This window comes from Oryx dammah, unplaced genomic scaffold (assembly GCF_014754425.2).
Source record: "Oryx dammah isolate SB20612 unplaced genomic scaffold, SCBI_Odam_1.1 HiC_scaffold_26, whole genome shotgun sequence".
Taxonomy (NCBI): domain Eukaryota; kingdom Metazoa; phylum Chordata; class Mammalia; order Artiodactyla; family Bovidae; genus Oryx; species Oryx dammah.
In genome coordinates, this window is record NW_024070210.1 from 65667539 (window position 1) to 65682032 (window position 14494).

The following is a 14494-nucleotide window of genomic DNA, read 5'->3' on the forward strand; positions in this document are numbered from 1 at the left end:
TGTGTTGGAAAAAACTCTTGAGAGTCCCTTGGACTGCAAGGAGATCAAACCAGTCCATCCTAAAGGAAATCAGTCCTGAATATTCATTGGGAGTACTGATGCTGAAGCTCCAATACTTTGGCCACCTGATGCGAAGAACTGACTCACTGGAAAAGACCCTGATGCTGGGAAAGATTGAAGTCAGGAGGAAAAGGGGACAAAAGAGGGTGAGATGGTTGGATGGCATCACCAATTCAGTGGACATGAGTTTGAGCAAGCTCCGCAAGTTGGTGATGGACAGGGAAGCCTGGTGTGCTACAGTCCATGGCGTCACAAAGAGACACAACTGAGTGACTGAACTGCACGGAAGGAGTAAAGAGTGTGTGTGTGTGAGGTGGGGGGCGGGGGTTGGACAGAGAAGACCTTCCTAGATTGGTGACAGTCAAGTGGATGCCCCGTTAAAAAAAGGGAGCAAGCTGTGCAAAGATCAATGGGAATAGTATTCTTGGTGGAGTAGAAGGATAACAAATTCAAAGACCTAAAGGAGGGAATGAGATGAATGTGTCTGAGGAGCTGAAACACCAGTGTGATTGGCACAGAGTCAGAGAAGGGAGGAGACAACGAAATGAGGGTGGAAGAGATGGGAAACCTTAGGAGGTTCAGAGCAAGACACTGATGTACTCTGATTTGTTTTTAAGGTTGTAGTGGGGCCAAGAGGCTATTCTAGAAGTTCAATAAGATGATGTGACTAGGACCAAAGGCCATAAAGGGGTAAAAAGCAGTCAAATTACAGATCAGTTTCAAAGATGGAGTTGAGAGGCCTGCATATGGTGTCAAGGAGGGTAGACAGCCAAAGATCATTCCCAGACGTCTGCCCTGACACTTGGTTAGAGAAGTGCCATTGCCACAGATGGGAAAACTTGGGGTGGAAAAATGCAGTGGGAGAAGTTTTTTTAAACCATGGTTCAGCTTGACTCTTACCTCTAAATAAGACTTAGTTTTTACTATATTTGTTGCATTAAGATTAGTAATTTAAACACTTACATAAACATGACTTTTATAGGAAGTTTGTTTTAAAATAATTCCAGAAGCACTGACATATAGATCATATTAATTGCTGATGTTTTAAGTGCATGTGAAGATACTTTAATATATGCCCAAGAGAGACATTTGGTCAATAAATGTCCCAGGTGGTTTGACCAGTGGTCCTCAGCCTAGGATCCTTTAAAAACTATAAAGAAAACATTCATTTACCCATAGAAATACTCAAGTTTCTTGATTTTGGCTGAAGTTTTATTAATGCTTTTTAGCAACACTGATTGGAAACTGTTTTTGGTTAACAAAAATATAAGTGAATTATTTAGTATTTGTTCAATGGACAGTTTTTAAATTATGGGTCACGTGGACACAGGGCAGAGGCAGGAATTCTAGGCCAAGTATGGCTTCCACTGAGTCACTAGGATTTTTCATATCGTCAGATGCATAACTGTTTAATCTTAACTCTTGAACCTCAAAACATTCCACATACCTTTGTGCGGCTCATAGTTGAGAGGACGAGACAAACTTGCTTTGAGATCAAACACTGGTTTTTTATGGGAGGTTGGAGTCTGCGCTGCCTCAGTTGTCAACTTGAACGGGGTAATAACTAAAATAACAAAATCCAAGGGTTTAATTAGAATAAAAGACCTGCTAAAATTTTTATTTTATTAAAGTATCACTGCTCAATCTTAAATAGAATTTAATATGAACAGCCTGAAACAGAAGTAGGGTTAAAAAGGAGAAATGGGGAGAAAAGAGTTACTGAGGAGAACTAACGTGAGATTTGTTTCCCTGTCAGCAGCTCCCCAAATTGTGACATTTCCTAAGATCAACAGGACTTTAGAATTCTGTTTTAAGATTTAATTGGGTGGGAAGGATAAATTAGGACTTTGGGATTAACAAACATGCTACTACATATAAAATAGATAACCTAAAAAAGGACCTACTACATAGCACAGGGAACTATATTCAATATTTTGTAATAACCTAAAAGGGAAAGGAATCTGAAAAAGGCTATATATATATGTTTTTATATGTATAATTGAATCACTTTGCTGTATACCTGAAAGTAACATAACACTGAATCAACTATATTTCAACTAAAAAAAATTAACTGGGTAAATTTTCAGGCTGTTTGCCTGATATTATTTACCCTTTTTTTGGGCAGCACTGCGTAGCATGCTGGATCTTAGTTCCCTAACCAAGGGATAGAACCTGCACTCTCTGCAGTGGAAGTTTGCCATCCCAACCAGTGGACCACCAGGGAATTCCCTACCCTTTTAAAAAGTTATATATTATTAATAGTGACATTTTCATTAACACAAACAGATATAAAGCCTCCAGGAAACATAATCACATAGAGATTAAAAGATCCATGGCTCTGATTTTCACTAATGAATGCTGTTATAGAAAGTGAATGCGAAGAATGTGAACTTTTGTAACAAAGTTAAAAACATATCAGAATGGTATAATTTGGTAAGCCACATTTTTGCTACAGTTGGGCAGCATATATCTGACACATTTTATAATCCTTTCCCCTTACAGGTTGCATTCAGGCCACTGTCAAATGTTGGTACTTGCCTGAATATGTGAACAAGTAACCAGGATCTAGGAACACCTAGTGAAACAACACAGAAAAGCAGAAAGCCCCGGTGCTGAAGCGTTCCACTGTGTTGCTATCAAGTTTTGGTAAGGAGGGGAACAATGGGGCTGTCACACTGCTGATGAGAGGATGTACTGGTACAATTCAACCAGCAATGTAAGTGTCTGCATACCTTACTATCCAGCAGACCTCCTAGTTTTGAGAAACTCTTATACAGGGATAGGAAATGTGTTCTACAATGGTCATAGTTATACTATATAAAACAATAAAAATTGTTCATGGGGGCTCAGGCTTGATCCCTGGTCAGGGAACTGAGATGCCACAGGCTGCAGGGCACCTAAGCCAGCTCGCCGCATCTACTGTCCACCACAGCTATGGACCACACACTCTGGAGCCCATGTGCCACAACTAGAGAGCCCACGTGCTGCAATTAAGACCCAACACAGCCAAAAATAAATAAGTAAATAAATATTAAAAAAATAAAAGTCAGAAATACCAGTGGGTCCATGAGCAGTAAAATGGGTAAGTTGAAATATATCCATACCATTGAAAAACACAGTGAAAATGAATGAACTTTAGCTCATTTATCAGTATGGTTCTTGAAACATACAAAGTGAATAAAGCAAATCATTAGAAACAAATCAGTTTGATTTCATCTACATGAAATTCATATTTGATAAATGGGGAAAGAAAACTATCCCATCCCGGCTGGGCACACTCCTGAGTAACCTAGAGGAGAAAATTCAGGATATGGCATAGAGGTAGATTCTTCCTCATGTCCTTATCTGTGGGCATTTGTGGGGCCTTGCTCAGTATTAGACAGGTGGCTGCTGCTCAGTGGCTCATGTCCCATGTAAAATGACAAGAGTCCCATCTTAAGGAAGTTTAGTCTTCATTTTTTTAGCCCTGCTTTCTGCCCAAACTTTCTTCCCCTTTTACAGGATGATTTAGAATGTTATATGGGATGTTTGCTTGCTGGTATAGAAAAGATTAAGGGTAAATGGGAATGAGAGAGGTCATATACAGGAAGAATCATAAATTTTCTGTTCCTACCTCTGCACTCTCTCTTGAAATGTAGTTGTCAGTCTCACTATTTGATCTTTAATTTAGGTGTGAAAGGCATGAAAAATTCCACACTCTCCACACTGATTATTACCAACAACAATATTCTCCTCTAGTCTGAACTCCTGCTGGATTACTCTGGTCTCAGGGAACCAAGGCCCCTCTTGCCTGACATTCAGCAGAACTCTCAAGAGAATTTTGATACACTCAGTTCTAATACAGGCCTTAACCTGTTGGTGATAATGTTTTAAACCCTCACACTGCTATTGCACTGTTCTTTTGAAAACCACCTGGTCTTTGTAGGCGATGATTAAGTAGACAGGCTGTAGAAGATTGTTTATATGGCTCATTCTGGCTTATACACCCTACTACCAGTCAATAGCATGGCATTTATTCCACGAACTCTGGGTCCTGTTAGTTTCAGGGTCTGGCAGAACCATTCAGAGGCTAAAATGAGTGCTATGATCCTCCCCCTAATCTCTGCTGCTGCTGCTAAATCACTTCAGTCGTGTCCGACTCTGTGAGACCCCATAGACAGCAGCCCACCAGGCTCCCCCGTCTCTGGGATTCTCCAGGCAAGAACACTGGAGTGGGTTGCCATTTCCTTCTCCAATGCATTAAAGTGAAAAGTAAAAGTGAAGTCGCTCAGTCGTGTCTGACTCTTAGTGACCTCATGGACTGCGGCCCACCAGGCTCCTCTATCCGTGGGATTTTCAAGGCAAGGGTACCGGAGTGGGCCAAGTGTTCTCCAGGGAGGGTCACCATCTTGAGGCTTGTCTTAGACAGGATGGAGACCTTGGGCAGGGGTATCAGGTTTTCGTCTGTGTCTCTGGCATTTCCCTCACAAGTATAAATGCTATGGAGAAATTTTTGCTTTTGATTCTATAGATATGGAGAGGCTTTAAGGAAACAATCCTATTAGGATGTCACATGGCTTAAAAATGAAGCAGAAGTGTGTGTGTGTGTGTGTGTGGGGGGTTGTCTCTTTACCAGCAACAGATTCACCCCTTGTGGTCTTTAACTTGTGTGTCCCGAGCACAGCCTGGCCTTTTGGGGTATTCCCAGACACGGTCACATATGGAGACTTTCTGGCTGGAGTCTTGGTCAGTGAACGCTTATGCTCATTATCTTTAGTAGCAGCTGAAAACCTAAATAGGACAGAAGAGAATAAGACATGAGTACTTGTGTCAAGAGTAACTTGGGCTGCGCTTATAAACACCACCACCTACCCATCACCAAGCACTGAAAGGGCCTCAGTATAACCTGTTACACAAATGAACCTCTTTCACAGAATGTGAATGTTTTTAAACAATGATGCTACAGCAAGTCATTTATCAACTTCTGTTATTTGTAAAATATGGTTTTGTACTCTCTACTCTCCCTGCCTTGGCCTATGACATTATAAAGCAGAATTCAAAGCAGACACCTAAGGGCCTCAAGTTTCAGGTGTACTTGGAGAAGCTCCCTTTCTCCTCCTGATGAGGGCAAGTCAGAGGGACTGGGAGACCACTATGACTCTACAACAGAATTAAGAAAATAGATGTGTAGGAATGGTTCTGCTACTGTGTCCAGGCTGTTCTGTACCCTGCGGGAAGCAAGGACTAGCCCTTGACCATGGTGTTCTTAAATATTAATAAATACAATCAGAACTGCCAAGCATAGGTACCTCATATTCCAAGCTAACTCAATAAATAGAATTCCAAACTCAAGGGTGTTTTTCAGCTTTTAAAAACTATGTCTGATATTGCACATGTTGGGGAAGTATTACCATGCACCACTTCTATTAAAGGCAGCAATGCCCTTAATAAAGAAAAAAGGAGCCTGAAGACCTTCCTCTGTGGGGACGGTCATAGTTGAGGGCTACCCTGATGCCAGGAAAGGCATAAGCAAAGAAAACAGGGATTAACAGGGCATGAGATGGCTATGCTGCTGCATTACCTGGTGTGATACAATGTTCACGTCTCAGGATGAGTCAGCTCTTCAGTTCACCATACTGAGACATTTTCAGCTTCAACTTGATATTTAAGTCAATGGAAAAATTTCTATAGACATCTTTGCAGACATACATTAAATTAATAAAGTAAAATATCCAAGTTATCATTTCTATCTTTACTTATGAATCAAATGTTAGGAAAGTTGGATAAAACAAGAAAACACAAATTTAAAGGAAAAAAGATTAACTTAAATGTTTGCTGATCTTTCTATTCCAATCCTTTCTCCTTTTTCATCCACTCTAAAACATTTGATGTAGTCCTCCTGAAATGTATGAAAAGCAATAAAGCCTATGAGACCTCACCCTGGATTCCAGTTTGGAGCTCTTCTTTACCTGACATTCATCTTAGCTGCCGACAGAGCAGAGTGCTTGGCTGACCCCTTCACACACAAGGTGCTCCGGCCTGCATGGGGCCGGCCTTGCGAGCGCTGCTGGCTGCCAGGGGTACAAGCCACGGAGAGTCTTCCTCGGGCAGGAACTGGAGTTGCCGGCACTCCCTTAGTGACGGGCTGTCTCTGGAGAACCCGAAACGCAGCACATTAAAGCCTGGCCTCTTAGACAGTATTGTCTCCTGGGCAAAGTGCAGGAGAGTGCCCCATTCATCCCGTTTCATCCTCACTTTTAACCCTGTCATCCTTCCTTGTCTACTACCTCACCCCATCCTATCTGCCTGGCAGGCTGGGTGGTTTTCTACACCTGTGCTGCTAAGATGGGTCTGATTTAACAGAAACTTCTAGTTGTGCTGTGTTACAGAAAGCCCTTTGCAGCTCCCATGTCCCCAGGTATTTTCTCACTAGAGAGAGCAGGTGGCTAAACAGTCTCCCAAGGCCAGAGACGGGGGATAAATGGTTCTCTTGGAAAGATGGTTCCTTTGACAGCATGATATGCAGTTTATTAAATATAAACTCAAAGAAGAAACTACTGTGTAAAAAGCTTATGAAAATCTACAAATAATTACTCTCCAACCCAACCCTAGCTCTCCAATAGCTTTTTAAAGTTCTTTTTTAAAAACCTAAAGAAAAAGAAGAGAGGAAGGGGAATGCTCTCTGTAAAACACCAGGAAGGGTTTCCCTTATGTTATCTTTTTTAGATACAGTCAAAGCACCAAGAATGATGGAATGTTTTACTATCATTAGTCTAAGCTCTGCTGCAGGCAGAAGAAATCTAACTTCACTAACTGACAACAGAAATGGGACTACTGGAATTGACAACGTAGAGCCAAAAGAAACATTCTGGTTATAGCCTATGAAATAATACAAGGAAGCAGAGACTTACATTGAGTTCTCATTTCAACATACAAGCAGAAGAGATTCACGTTGTAAGAGAAATTTTAAAATAAAATATTTAGTAAATATGTATCTTTACCGTAAGCTAAGAACTCAGGTTAGATGTATTAAGTATACTGTTATATGTAATCACACCATTTGTTTTCTTCTTTCTCCTAAAATTCCCACTTTCTACACTGTGTCCTCACAGTTCACTTGGTGCCAAAACCATCAACTCTGCATCTTTGCTTGAGCAACTTAAAATGTTTAAGTGATTCTACTCACAGTGAGTACCAATCTTTCTGGCTTTTCAGGTAGAATATTATGCTGACTCTAGTAGCACTATTTTGTTTGCAACATATCTAATAAATTTCTCCCTTTCTTTTAGCAAAAAAATCCTGTTTTAACAAAACGGGGAGCTCAATCATAACATACATAAAAATAAAAATGTGAGTTAAAGATTAACATAGGGAAAATAATAAAAGCATATTTTTATGATCTTGGGACAGGAAGGGCAACACAAAACTTTTCCTCAGTTTTAAAAGGAAAAGTTGTAAAGTTTAATAAAACAATAAAACCTTCCATAAGGTAAGATACTATTAGTACAGTTAAAAAGACAAACTATGGGAAAGTATTTAGAACACATAATACATAATATTCATCATTCCTATAGATAAGTGGCTCATAAATTGGCAAAAATTAAGAAAAAGCAAATTCACAGAAAACCTGCCAATTATATCATACAAAGATGTGTAACATGAACAAGTAACATCTGATGATCAGAGAAATGCAAATTCAATTGAGTTTTTTTTTCATATATTATCAAAGATTTAAAATTTTGACCATTCCCACTGTTAGCAAAGTAAACAGGCATCTTGGCGCACAAAGTTTGGGATCCCGTTGTAGAGAGCCATCAGGCAACTAATCATGACAGTCCTTAGTCACAGCCAAGATGATTCTCTCTAGATCTCTGCTCACTTCCTACTGTCCATCACTCTCCAAAAGACCAACCCCCAAACATGTCAACTGTTAAGAAAACCATATTAGCTATGGTGAAGTCACTATCATTGTTTTTTTATTTTGTCTGCAAATAGATCATGCCAAATAGCCCATCTCATCAGCTAATTCCTGATTAAACAGTGACACCGGGGTGGGATTTGTAGAACTAAACTCATTCAGATGGGACTGGCAACTAAGAAACAAGATAAGCTACTCATTTATTCAACACATCTTCAAGGCTACACTCAAGTTTATGGTTAAAGCAGTTATTCTGCCCTTAACTATTACCTAGAAAATTAATTCATCTGTATCATGTGTACAGAAAGCTTGACTTTTAATAAAGTTTTTAAGCAGACTCAGCTTCATGGTAAGGAAAATGAGTGGCTCTCTTTCCTGGCATATTTGCAGCTAGCTCATGCCTGTGCAGAGAAAGAAGCTATCTACTTTCTGTAAAGCATCAGCAGGCCACTCCCCTTCTCCCTCACTCCCCGGATGGACCTCTTGTCCCAGTATTCAGTAATGAATGCTGTGATACTTAGTGATGAATGCTGTGAAACTTAGCCCTTGTTAAAATTTAAAAGTCTCCTTATGGACATACTGAGTATTTCTTCTCTGGATTGTCCACCCATGTTGTTAGATCAGTATGAAGGGATGGAGATGTTTAATGCCTTGACTTGGGGATGCTCCTGCTTGCTAGAAGGTTGATAACACTGTCTTCAACTGTGGTAACACTGGTTTTATAAACACTGTTCAAGTGAACATTTATTATCCAAGATTAAGTCTCTAAGAACCACATGTATTTTTTTTTAAGCTTATTATCCAGTGCATTTCCCCATTGCCATGGGTATCAGAGAACTCAAAACTCAAGTCAGTAACTGATGTAGCAGACATTGTACCTGCTAACAGTGCTCATTTTCTGCCCTTTTTAGAACAGCTTTATACTGTATTGTGCTGTAATACCACAAACTGGCTCAAATTCTTTGAGAAATAGGCAGGTTATTATGTATTATTAAATTAAAAAATGTTTCCCATCCAAATGTGAGGCCCCCTTTAACACCAGATACCATGTAAGACAGTAACATCAACTTCCTGGGATGTTATTAACTCCCTACTCTTCTGCTAACTCAACCTCGGGGTTGACTTCACCTTCTCTTACTCAAAGGAGTTCGAGTTCAGCACTATCTGGTCTGAAGGGCCCCAGTCCAGGGAGCTCAGTTATGACAGTAAGCCTTCAAGCTAGCCACTGTTAGTCACCCCTTTTCCCTTTGGGTCAGAGACAGGAAAAGAAGGTGGCTTCAGCCATAAATCAGTTTCTCCCCAATAAAAGTGATAGGCACAATGTCTGATTGTGGAAAACAGAGTAACTTATTGCTATTTTGGAATTCTTCCTTTCTTTTGTTCTTTTTTATTTTACTGTTTACTTTAAATATTTTTCTATTTAACAAATTTTTAAAAGTTATATTTTCTTAATGTTTTTTCTTTCTTTTTAACTATTTTTTATAGTAAAGATTCACTGCTTTATCTGGAGGGTTTCGAAAATTCTCAAAAACAAATTTAAAATAATAAAGATACATTAAACGCAAATCTATTCCTGTAATAGAATAATAGAAGGCTAGTTGTATTAACCATGCTATGTAATACACAGTATCAACATTAAAATCAAACAGTACCACTAAGAACATAATTTTATCAGCATACCTTTATTTCATTAAATGAATTGTGTTCTTCAAAATGTTTCTTTTTTCTCTCAACATACTGATCAATGGACTCCATTTCCTTAAAACGAGCCTCATGAAGCTTCTTAAAGTCTAGAATATTTCCCCAAATATGAAAATTAATAACAAGACAAAATCCATTTATTCACCTTCCTTATGTTTTTCTGTTAACATTTATTCTCATCTCAGCATTCCTAATATTCAACTTCAAACATCATTTTTGCTAAAATTTTAATTTCAAAACATTTAGTTTTTGGAAACTCAGGAGAAAAGCATATCCATCTTATAAACTATCAAACACTGACAATCTCTCCATTTCACTGCCTACTGACATCTTGGTTTAGTCCAGAGGATAAGAAAAGATTAACACATTTGTCCTCCACCTCACCAATTAATTAATGGCCTTTAGTTAAATTGGACATTTTATAATGCTAAGAAGAGAAGGGAATGCTAAGAAGAGAAGGGGATGGCAACCCACTCCAGCATTCTTGTCTGGAGAACCCCATGGACAGAGGAGCCTGGTGGGTTACAGTCCATGGGGTTGAAAAGAGTCGGACACGACTGAGTGACTAAGCATAATGCTAAGAAAGCTCTATGCCAAGGATTGGCAAATTTCATCTGTAAAGGGGCAGACGATAAATATTTTATGCTTGACAGCCACACACAATGTGGTCTCTGAGTTATGTTCCTTCTTTTATACAATGCTTTACAACTGTAAGAGACATTCTTAATCAGGGCTGTAAGGCAGGCCAAGACGGGGAACAATTTACCTCTGCTCTGTGTGATTCTAATTGATTACATTCTCTAAGAATAAGTAATAGAATTTCTAATACATGCTGAGCAGCATTTTAAGTACTCTAAATATACCCACAACCAACCTTCTATGTGCCAGGCAACAGAGTAACTTACTTGGAGTAGTGCTTGCGGTTTTATTTTTTCCAGGTTTGGAAAACCTATCTGTGTAGAGAGACTTCTTTCTTTTTGAAGGAACCTGTGGATCTTCATTACCTGAATCCAAAGATACAGAACTAATGAAAGATTTCTAAAACTTATTCCCACGAAGAAATGTAACAGAAACTAACACTGTAAAGCAATTATACTTCAATTTTAAAAAATGTAAGTTAATATGAAGCATTTTCACGTGCTAGTCTCTGCCAAGGTTGTGGGAGAAATAGTATGTAAGAAGCACAAAGAATTAATTATAGCATCACCACATTTTTAGCTCATATTCCAAGCAGACAGAAATTTTGTGCTTCCTGTATAGCTATATAAGCCTATCAGAAATTTAAAAACACTTTTGCTTAAAAGAACTTTTGCTATGAACACATCTAGATGTTTTAACGAGAATGATAAAAATCACACAATTCCACCAGCCTAAGAAACACTATTATCATTCTGGTATATTTTCTCAGGTCCTTTGCTTTTATGCTTGTTTTGCTCTTGTTCTTTAAATCTAGTTAAGATCATGATGTGTACAATGGTTGCTATTTCCCTCTACTTATCTTCCACATTCTAATATCATTTTTAGCTTGAGGCAATCTACTAAATACTGTGTAAGTGACTTTTCTAGAAATGCTACTTATGAAGTCATACATCCGTAACGTTTCCCAATGCATCTAAAAAACAAGACAAAAGAATGAGTCGATAGAGCTGGAGGGGCTGCAGTGGCTTTTGCTTGGACCTTGGCCATGAAATAGGATATGTAAAGAGTCAGAGCCACTCTTCACAGCATGCTTATTATAAATGAAAATATAATAACTACAACAAAGGAACCACCTAGCAGACACCTCCATAACCAAGTGATGCATGTTAACAAGACTGGTCATAGGACAAACCAATACCTGAGCCCTCTGGGGTGCTGACGATGAAGGACATGTGTCTTAGTTTGTGGGATTCCTGCCAATAGGGCATGATCTGATTCTAACCATCAACAACATTAGACAAACTAAGTCAGAGGACCCAAGAAACTGGTCTGTATTTTAAAAACGTCAACACACTGGGAGACAAAGGAAGGCTGAAGAACTGTTCCATATTAAAGTAGTTTAAAGAGGCATGGCAACGAAATGTCAAGAGTGAGTCTGCCTTTGTTTTAAGGGACATTGCTGGGATGAAACCTAAATAAGGTCTGTCTAAATAAGGTTCATTATCAAGTCTCATACTTTCTAGCCTCAGGATGCCTCCATACTCTCAAAAATTGAGGATCCCAAAGAATTTTTGTTCATGTATCAATATATACCATATTAGACTTAAAATTAAGACATTTAAAGATATTTGATTAACTAAAAATATACCCGCTATCAGTTCAGTCAGTTCAGTCGCTCAGTAGTGTCCAACTCTTTGCGACCCCATGAATCGCAGCACACCAGGCCTCCCTGTCCATCACCAGCTCCTGGAGTTCACTCAGGCTCACATCCATCGAGTCCGTGATGCCATCCAGCCATCTCATCCTCTGTCGTCCCCTTCTCCTCCTGCCCCCAATCCCTCCCAGCATCAGTCTTTTCCAATGAGTCAACTCTTCTCATGAGGTGGACAAAGTACTGGAGTTTCAGCTTTAGCATCATTCCTTCCAAAGAAATCCCAGGGCTGATCTCCTTCAGAATGGACTGGTTGGATCTCCTTGCAGTCCAAGGGACTCTCAAGAGTCTTCTCCAACACCACAGTTCAAAAGCATCAATTCTTCGGCACTCAGCCTTCTTCACAGTCCAACTCTCACATCCATACATGACCACTGGAAAAACCATAGCCTTGACTAGACGCACCTTAGTCGGCAAAGTAATGTCTCTGCTTTTGAATATGCTATCTAGGTTGATCATAGCTTTCCTTCCTTAACATAATTAAAAATGACAAGTTTCTAAATAAAAAAAGAGTAGAGTGGTTTTTTCTTTTCTTTTACAATTTCTTTAATGTCTGATAATAAAAGGCAGCTGAATTCTCTCATCTGCTTCTGCATACACTATATTGTGTGATATTCTGTTCTGGTTGGTGGTGACTACAGCCATGAAATTAAAAGACGCTTACTCCTTGGAAGAAAAGTTATGACCAACCTAGACAGCATATTGAAAAGCAGAGACATTACTTTGCCAACAAAGGTCTGTCTAGTCAAGGCTATGGTTTTTCCAGTGGTCATGTATGGATGCGAGAGTTGGACTGTGAAGAAGGCTGAGCGCCAAAGAATTGATGCTTTTGAACTGTGGTGTTGGAGAAGACTCTTGAGAGTCCCTTGGACTGCAAGGAGATCAGCCCTGGGTGTTCTTTGGAAGGAATGATGCTAAAGCTGAAACTCCAATACTTTGGCTACCTCATGTGAAGAGCTGACTCATTGGAAAAGACTCTGATGCTGGGAGGGATTGGGGGCAGGAGGAGAAGGGGACAACAGAGGATGAAATGGCTGGATGGCATCACTGACTCGATGGACATGAGTCTGAGTGAACTCCGGGAGATAGTGATGGACAGGGAGGCCTGGTGTGCTGCGATTCAGGGGGTCGCAAAGAGTTGGACACAACTGAGCGACTGAACTGAACTGAAGTAATGTATGAAAACAAATTTTGCCATATACAGCTATGTGGTTAAAAGTGAAGACTATTTAATGGCCTTTTAAGATAATTGTGGATATTCTTCTTTGCTACTATACCAAACCTTGACAAGTGGTTGTTTGTTAGAGGTTAACTATCATGTGGAATATGAACTGCACTCTGTACATTTGTGAGAAAAAGTCCTTATGTTTTAAGAAACACACAGAAATATTTAGGGGTAAAAAGGCACATATCTGAAACTTACTCTCAAGCAGTTTATGAAAAAATATATATGTATATACTAATATGTGTTGTATACAAGTAGAAGAATAAAGCAAATATGGCAAAATACTAATATTTGTGAAATCTATGTGAGAGATATATAGGAACTCTTGTTACTGTCTAAAATTATGTCAAAATAAAATTTAAAAAATTCCGCTCACCAGAAACTACATGATCCGATTTTTCTGCTTCAAACAGCCCGCACTTCAGTGAGCAAACCTGACTTACAGGATCTACCCTCATTTTTCCCATGCCTTCAAAACTGGGTCCTAGAGGTAAGTCTTCTCGACAAAATGACTGGTGGAATACCAGACATTGGTAATTCTACACCCACCTCTGACTCTGTCCTATTTCTTTACATTCTCCTCGTCTCAAGATTTCGAAGTGCGTCTATGAGGCGTATGCCTGAGAATTACCTGGGGATGCTTATTAAATCTGCAGAGTTTCAGGCTCGCCTCAGACCTACTGAATCAGAACCCGTACTCCTTGAACTTTCGGAATTCAGTAACACATTCAAAATGCTGGGGAAGATGGGAAGGCTCAACGCTAGAAATTCTGCATTAAACTGCTTGGTGGACCTGAGTGGATCATTTCTCTCTCAGTCCCCTTAGGCAGGTATCAGGTCCCAGACAGACTACTGGGATGAAGCAAACACTGAGACACTGCTGCCACTGGCAGGCTTCCTGAGGAATGGAATCAGAAAGCACCAAGTCCGATTAGGTAAAGGGGAACTGAAGTTTTCTGGCCTTGTTTTGTGGCCACACCATGAACCATGCGGGATCTTAATTCCCCAACCAGGGATAGAACCCACGCCCCACTCAGTGGAATCAAGGAGTCCTAACCACTGAACTGCCAGGGATGTCTTCTGGCTTTACTGAAACAAACATTTAGTTGAGAAAGTTTAGAGAAGAAGCTTTTAGGTTACAGACTAAGTAAAATATACATTCATCATAATAAAACAGTCACACTGCTGGGAAGGTAGACCATGAAGATCCCTTTTAATTGTCCTACTCGAGGGGGCTAACAGGCCTTTGTACCTGTCTCTG

General features: G+C 39.6%; 1 protein-coding gene across 3 annotated transcripts in view; it reads right to left on the bottom strand.

Annotated features, from left to right (window-relative positions):
• Positions 1–14494, bottom strand: part of NUSAP1 (nucleolar and spindle associated protein 1) — a 29569-nt gene that overhangs the window by 5819 nt on the left and 9256 nt on the right. For 2 of the 3 annotated variants that reach the window (XM_040226880.1, XM_040226879.1), the window contains exons 5-9: positions 10564–10662; positions 9638–9747; positions 6009–6190; positions 4673–4830; positions 1508–1624 (exon numbers count right to left, since the gene is read on the bottom strand). In XM_040226880.1, coding sequence (XP_040082814.1) covers positions 1508–1624; positions 4673–4830; positions 6009–6190; positions 9638–9747; positions 10564–10662 — 666 coding nt within the window. The remainder of the gene's footprint in view (positions 1–1507; positions 1625–4672; positions 4831–6008; positions 6191–9637; positions 9748–10563; positions 10663–14494) is intronic. The other variant, XM_040226881.1, reaches the window with a different exon arrangement.